Here is a 7,657-nt window from a genome sequence, read left to right as displayed (position 1 = left end):
ATGGCCTCTTACATTCAGTGAGCAGTGGTACTAAATCTGAAGATGGTTTGATGCTGACAGCGTCCAATGCCAACACATTGTAATAGTAACAGTGTTGTCTGCCCATCCCCATGGAGTGGAGATGCAGGTAGTGAGCTCATTAGTGGATTATACAGCTGGATCCTGAAGTCAGCTGCCATCAACATTGCAGCCAGTACCCGGTTTGTAACGTTAGTGCTGCATCAAGTCATATCATTCAGATTGTAGTACAAGCAACAGGTAAAAAAAAAACAACTGTTCATGTCAGAGATGTCAGGAATTTCTGACAACTACAATATCTCCCACTTGGTGAGAAGAACTGAAAATGTCTCAACAGACAGTTGGCGAAATAACTACAAAGCCACCATCACTGGCAGTTACATTACAAAATATAGTCCAATATTAACACTTTAATTATTTGGCTGATTTAAAATAAACTATGCACTGTATCTTGTTTTTCCTGTTAACAACCAGCTCCAGCATGTAGTCTCCACTCTCTGTCAATACTGCTCTTCTTCATATTCATACAGACACACGCATTCACACTGGGTGTCCAGCATAGTTTTGTATTTCTGAACAGATCGACAGGGAAAACTAAAAGTGGTAGGTAACATGTGTAAGCTTAGTGGTAGTTGATGAAGGGATGTCGTTCATTCACATTTCCCAGAAATCTAGAAAATCGAAGCAGTGGGGCTTTCATAAACACACCGTTGGCTTTCAAGCTGCCGCTGCTGATTTACAGATATTATATTATTTAAAGCCAGGACCTCTAGCTGTGCCATTAGCCAGATTGTATTTAGATCACGTTGAGATTGCAGTTCTGTAGTGTGGGTCTGGGGCCGTATTCACAAAACCTTCTCAGGATAAAACTTTCTCCTAACTGGCTGGATTAGGGAGAGAGATACTCCTAAAAATAAGGAATGTGTCATTTCTAACTTCCAAGTTTTGGGCTTGAGAGTATTTCTCAAAGCATTTTTGTGTTAAAACAACAACAAAAAAAGGTCTGGGAGAGGTTTGTGTCAGAGGACTCCTAAATCACTAAGACATGCTCACAACCAGTCAGTTGACACAGCTACATTTCAGTTTGCAGCGCTGATGAACATGAAATATCTCAGCTTGTTGAAGGTAATCAACCAAACCAAAACTGCCTTTCAGTTTATTGGACAGTTTATTAACTTGACGGTAACGCATTCATTAAATATATATTGTGTCTTGGCCATTGCTGAATTATTCTATTCATTAATCTATCATTAAGCTATTCATTTGGGCCCCCCATTCATTTGTGTTGATTTAATTTCACATTCAACAAAACCACTTAGTTAGGTTTAGGAAACGAAGGGACAACAACATGTTTTATTTACTATCCCTACTTGTATTTGGAGAGATGAATGTTATTTTGGAATTTCAGTTTCCTATTGAGAGGTTAGGCGAGCTACGCAGCCAAATAAGTGACATCAATAATACGGCAAAAGAGAAGAGCACTGTTCCTTTTGGACTCTTGGACAAGAGAGTTGAAAAGTTAAACGATGGCCAAGAGAATTTGGCATGTGGCCGCATAGATTACATAAAACCGGATAGCAGAATGTCTGTCAGTTTCCAAGGCAACTGTATTTTTGTGTCTTTACTCTCATTCTTATCCGTCAATTCTCTCATTAACACTCTGCAGTTTTTTTTGTCAATTGAGGCCTCAGTGTGTTTCTAAGCTTCAGTAATAGTTGGTTACGTGTAGAAAAATGTGTTCAGCAAGGTCTGTGATTGCCCGTCCGTTATAACTGTGTCACTCTCTGGATTATTTTAAAGAAAAAAACACTATTGTTAAGCAACCTTAATGTTTACTGTGACCACTGACGACTGGCCAGTAATGGTTGCTGCTATACTTTAGCCATGGAGGTAATGAGTTAACATTCTGGTACATAAGTCACATTTGTGGTTAATGTTATTGCACACAATGCAGCGATGGTCACTTTCTCTGAATACCCACGCGTTTTCACACCACCGAGTGTGTTGTCTAGTTGCAAACATTGAATACAGCCCCCTTAAACTTTCAGATGAAAGTGAAAAATGTGAATGGCTGAGGAATGTTTGCACCTTGCAAAGCAACTGAACCATTTTGATTGGCTTGGTTATCTTCACAGTCCGTCGTGTATTTCAATAAAGCATCAGCACAGCTGCTCTGAAATCCCGTGTCACGGGTTCTTTCCCCCAACTAGCTAGTGAGACTATTACCTAGTGAGATATCATAGAAGATGCTACTAGATGGTACTGTGAATCTTAGACTAGGTACGCAAACACATAAGGGAAATTAGCTTCTCTCCCCTCAAAATTGACAGCTTTAAATGATTCCTATAATGTAAGATTGCTCTGCTGACGAGTCATTTCTTCTCTGTGATTGAAGTTATTGCATTTAGTCACAGGTTAGGAGCGTTGGCTATCAAAGGGCTTGAATGTATGCTGCCATCTCTCGCGTGCCAGTGTTTGCAAAGCAAAGCAGTAAACGGAGTGCAACACATTCATTGCAAGATTCAGACGGCGAATGTGTCAAGGTCAGAAGTTGCCTGCTTTGTGAGAGATATGTAAGTTCCCATGTTTCCATATATTGTGTAAATACAGCTGCATAGTGTTTTTCAAAATCTCTACAGGCTTTACCATTGTCAAGGATCAGGATATTCAGGATAGTCAGAAACTATTTTAGAATATAACGTTTGTTGACTCATGCTTTTCTCAACATTTCCAAGGGTTCAAGTTTCAATAAATGTATATTTTAAATGATATAATTTCTTCTTGGATGACAGCTAAACAAAGTAGCTGCTAATCAACACAAACTTGTGGAAGTATTGTTTGACTAGTGCAGTTATTTCTGAAATAACTACTGTTAAGTGTTATTTCTAATCATCTGTTTAATTATTTTTCTCATGTTCTGTTCTTAATGGGAACTGTGGGCTCCAACTACCTTTTTAATAATGTGTCCTCTTGCACTGCATGATGTCACGTTCCAAGAGTCCATCCTAAAGTCCAGCCGATGCACTTCTCCCCCCTCCCAGCTCATTCTGTGGCGCAGTTATAATCACCCATAGCTAATTAAGGAGCTTATGATATTTCCGTTGGGTTTCCTGCAGTGCGACTTGTGCAGCTGTATCCAAATGCTATTGATATTGATTGTGGCTGCTGGTGTTTGTTTCTTATTTTTCCTGCACAACGGCCCCTCAGGCATTGAGGGCTATGAAGTGTCATAAAGATGAAGGCTAGGGTTGACATTGTGTGGATTTGGTGTGTGTGTGTGTGTGTGTGTGTGTTTTGATATCTCTTCAGAGTGACTCACTACCCTTTTTTGACTTTTAAGTCCTATGTTGTTTGATTGTAGATATGCATTATTCAGGGTCTATTTGCAGTGGATTCTTCTCTACTGTGCTGCTTCTAACATTTACAAAATTGATACATCATCAATGTGTCTTTAGTGGTTCCCTTCAATTCCACTTGACATGCATTGGAAAAGAGCGGGGCATCTCCGAGGAGGAAAGAGAGGGGAGGAGTTAGTGAAGGAGACAGAGCAAGGTGAAACTGTGATTCTTATTATGCTAATGAGGAGGATTATTATTTCCCCTGCTCAGGCAGTGGAGGCAGACAAGAGTGGATGTGGGCGCAAGTGTGTTTCCCTTTTGACGGTGTGATTTGTGTACAAGGCTGTGTGTGTGCGTGCACATGATACCAGCAGAAAAGAGAAACCTCACCTTTGAAAAATGATTCTATTTAGTTGCTTTGACATCTTTGCTCTGTTTCCACTTTATTAGATGCTCATCCTTATGAAAATAGCTTGCTCCTCCAGCCACTGAGTCATATCAACAAAGAAGGTGAACAAAGCATGCAGACTGGGTTAAGAGACATTAGTGTGTGTTTAAAGGTCAGGGGCAGATGTGTTCATGGGTTATAGAAACATACGCAGCTCACAAACTCCTAATCATCTGTGCTCCTTATTCCCCTTCCTCCCTAAGCACACCCCCTCTCTCCCACCCCCTCTCCTCATCCTCTCCTCTGGTCCCCCTCCTCCCTCTCTTAGTAGCAGCCAGTGGTATGCTCCACTCGTCTTCTCTCTCTCTCTCGCTCTCTCTCTCTCTCTCTCTCTCTCCCTCCCCCTCTCCCCCCACTGTCAGCCTCAGCAGTCTCCACACCGGAGCTAGACACTGGTGCAGCACCGATCCATACATGCATGCACGTGTGTGCGGGTTTCGTGGGTGCCAGGTTCTTGAGAGCGCTTGTCGTTGGAGTGTGCGAGCTGATCTGCACAGAGAATGTGCCTGTGAGCCTTTCTGAAGCATCTTTTGTATGGAGAAGCATGTGTGAAGCGTGAGAGACAGCGTGAGGATGTGTGGTGGGAAGGTGTTGTGATCGGTGGAGTTTTCGGTGTACTATCGTCGTGCTGTCTGCCTCCCTCTCCCTCCCATTTGGTTATCTCGTGAGGGCACAAAGCATCCTGCTGGGATGTCCACCTCGCCTGGTGCAACAGACGGGAGCCAAAGGAACTCTTGTAAGTGACTTTTTTCTTTTCTTTTGTCATTGGGAGTGGTGATCTGCGTGTGATTCGGTGTGCCAGATGTCTTCGTGGCAAAGGGTTTGTTTGAAACCAACCTTGTACATTCAAATAGAGGGTCTTTATTTTGAAAGGAAACCTGGCCAAACCAGAAGGACAAGGCAATGTGACAACAAATACATTTTTTTTTTATTGTTAAAATGTTACAAGTGAAACAAGGACTTGCACTTTATATTGGCAGGAGGAATGTGGTGTGTGTGACGGCAGAAACATAGCGAGTGGGAGTGAAGATGCCAAGAGTTTGATTGTGTAACACAGTATGCATAAGGGAAGATGATATCTACAGTGGTCAAAGTAAAGGAGGGATAACACATGCACGTGTGTGCATATTTGTACATGTTTACATATTGGAAACAGAGCTTGGGGTGGTGTGTAATGTGGGAGTGTGTCGGAGCATGCGTGACTGTGTTTACATATTCCCTGGAGCGCCTCCAGCTGGCGATCTATTGGAGAGGAGCTGTGCATCGATCGACTACCAGGCCAGTTGTATTTTTTTCGCTGACGGGAGAAAAACAGATGACCTGCTGATGTTATTCACTACGTAGTGTATGGATGAGTATTTCATTGTTATTCTGGAAAGACAACACAGCCTGTGTGGTTTAGCCATAACCATAAAAACAGAGAAAATTGTATTATTATTATTATTATTATTATTATTGAACTATTATTGGTTAAATAATAACTGAAATACTGTACTGGCTGCCTTTTGTCAGTGTGAGCAAGTATCTACATAATGTTTGCAGAGCCTGTGTCTATAGCAGTAACTTTGCAGGGCAGTGAAGGGATTACGGTAAAGGAGTAATGCTATAGTGTGGAGTGTATCAGTTATTCAGTGGGTGAAAGTGTGTGGGACAGTGGGACTGCTCTGCAGTTTTAATGTCTGACTTCATTCTGGCCTCGAGCAACGTGCACGCACGCAAACCAAAGGATCGCTGTGCTGTAAGTGGGTGATTGATAAAATGATGTCTCATTTTGACTCATCTGAGAGCTCAGTGGGAATGTACACACAAAAAAAATCTCACACACATCCATATTCACACACACACACACACACACACACACACACACACACACTGCCTTGACTAAGGCACGGATCACATCTGGGAAAATGGGTCTCCTTTTATTGCTTTCATTATTATTGCACCATCCCCCCTCTTCTCGCTTTCATTCCCCTTCTCCCCTCTTGTTATCTTCAGGATGTTATTTACTGCCCAACCTTGCATATAACTCACATGGACACCTTTTGTGCGTCTGGGGTGACGAGTTAATGATCACACGCTGACTCACCCACCCACAGTAGCTACCTATTGTGATTGTGTTTATGAATGTGGGTTTTTGAAAATAATTACATCATTGCGAGTTCAATTATTTGGCCGAATAAAACGCTAGTTTATTATAACATGCATTTCGCTTTCACATGTTCAGCTCTAGTTCTTGGCTGCGCTTGACCAGTTCGGTACTTGTCAAGACACATCCGTCACATTACCGTCTTATAGAGCAGTGCTTTCAAACAGAAACATCAAGTGGCCGCAGGCTACGATCAAGTGTTGCATAACCACATGCAGCATCTGAGGAAAGAAGTCAATAGTCTCCGCTGAACAACAGCTTTTAGGAAAATAACTGAACAGATGAAAGGATGCATTTAATCAAACAGAAGAACATTTGTTTGTCATATTTCCATTTCATGAGTTGTGAATAGTACTTTGGTGTCGATTTCAAAGGAACATGCTCAAACAATGCCAGATCAGCAAGAATAATTTATGACAAACTCATTAAAACATCAAATAAAAGGCTTACAGGGCTCATTTAGCTGATTACAAATTGCAACAAATAATTGTAATTATACAATTACATAATGCTACACCAATTGATACAAAAATAGAGCACAGTTATGGACTATTTAAAGCCCTTTCACTCAGTAGACAGTAATATTTTTAGATAAGACAATCAGTAGCACTTTTTAATCTCTGTTCCTGCAGCTGGACTCAGTGTGGTATTATCACAGAGTAATGCCGGGGCAGAGCTCTCTCTCGCTGTTAGTTTGTGTCCTCTGTAAAGGAGCAACAGCAGGAGTCTGCCACTGAGATGGATGTGCTGTGTCATCACTTCTGCCAAATGATGGGTTGCGTCACCTCTCCTCTCCTCTCTGCTCTTCTCCTTGTCTCCTCCCCCATCCCCCTTTCTATCCCCACCTTTTTTCTCTTTTTGTGCCTCGTTGCTGTACACAGCTGCTCTCTTCTCTGCTGGTGTCTCATCTGTTCCTTAATCTCCTATCCTCTGTATTCTACAGCACTCCTCCTCCTCCTCTTCCTTCCCCTTGCTCTCCTCCTGTCTGGTTTATCTGGGCTCACATGAAACTTTAATTGCATGTAAATCTAAGCACTGCAGATGTGATTAGTCTTTTGTGCTGCTTTAATGAGTGGGGTCTGGAGTATTGAAATACGGTTCAGTAGCTGGGTCCTAAACTGTCTCTGATGGCTTCAGCCATTTTTTTTTCTCAAAGAAGTTTTCAGGGCTAAATCAAAAAAGACATCTTGCTGAGGATCTTGAAAAAAAAAAATTTAAATGCTTATTCTTAAGGTTCATTCATTTGCCTTGCAGTTCCACTCATGGCTTTAAGTATGTAGGAATATTCAGCTGTATTCATGAAACAATATTTAATGGGTTTTAAAAGTGTTCATTACGATATCAACATACTCTATGTAATACAGATATATGCAGGTATGTGTATGTTTGCAGGTTAATGACAAGAGATTTGTGGCTGACATTTTAAATTGGTAACTGGCTTGCAGTCTACTCATTCTGATAAGAAATTGGTGATCGAGTAATGGAGCAGTTTCTGAGCTGTGACATTTAGCAGGTGGCAGCACAGAGGGTGCTTAGTTCATTTTGAGGTTCACCCAAATGTTTGCTTTTGCTGAAAAGTTTACTGTAAGTGTCATAGTTGCTGCCAAGTGACAATCCTGTGTTGACTTTTTATCCATTGTCTCCTGTGACTAAGAGACGTGTGTGTGTGTGTGTGTGTGTGTGTGTGTGTGTGTGTGTGTGTGTGTG

General features: G+C 41.6%; 1 protein-coding gene across 1 annotated transcript in view; it reads left to right on the top strand.

Annotated features, from left to right (window-relative positions):
• Nucleotides 1–4,171: 4,171 nt before the first annotated feature.
• Nucleotides 4,172–7,657, top strand: part of dtnbp1b (dystrobrevin binding protein 1b) — a 30,800-nt gene continuing 27,314 nt past the window's right edge. The window contains exon 1 of the mRNA XM_031866477.1: nucleotides 4,172–4,540. Coding sequence (XP_031722337.1) covers nucleotides 4,495–4,540 — 46 coding nt within the window. The 5' untranslated portion in view covers nucleotides 4,172–4,494. The remainder of the gene's footprint in view (nucleotides 4,541–7,657) is intronic.

Source organism: Anarrhichthys ocellatus, unplaced genomic scaffold, assembly GCF_004355925.1.
Source record: "Anarrhichthys ocellatus isolate YVR2014 unplaced genomic scaffold, GSC_Weel_1.0 scaffold35, whole genome shotgun sequence".
NCBI lineage: Eukaryota > Metazoa > Chordata > Actinopteri > Perciformes > Anarhichadidae > Anarrhichthys > Anarrhichthys ocellatus.
The sequence above is the reverse complement of the archived record's forward strand: the minus strand, read 5'-3'. Positions and strand labels throughout refer to the sequence as shown.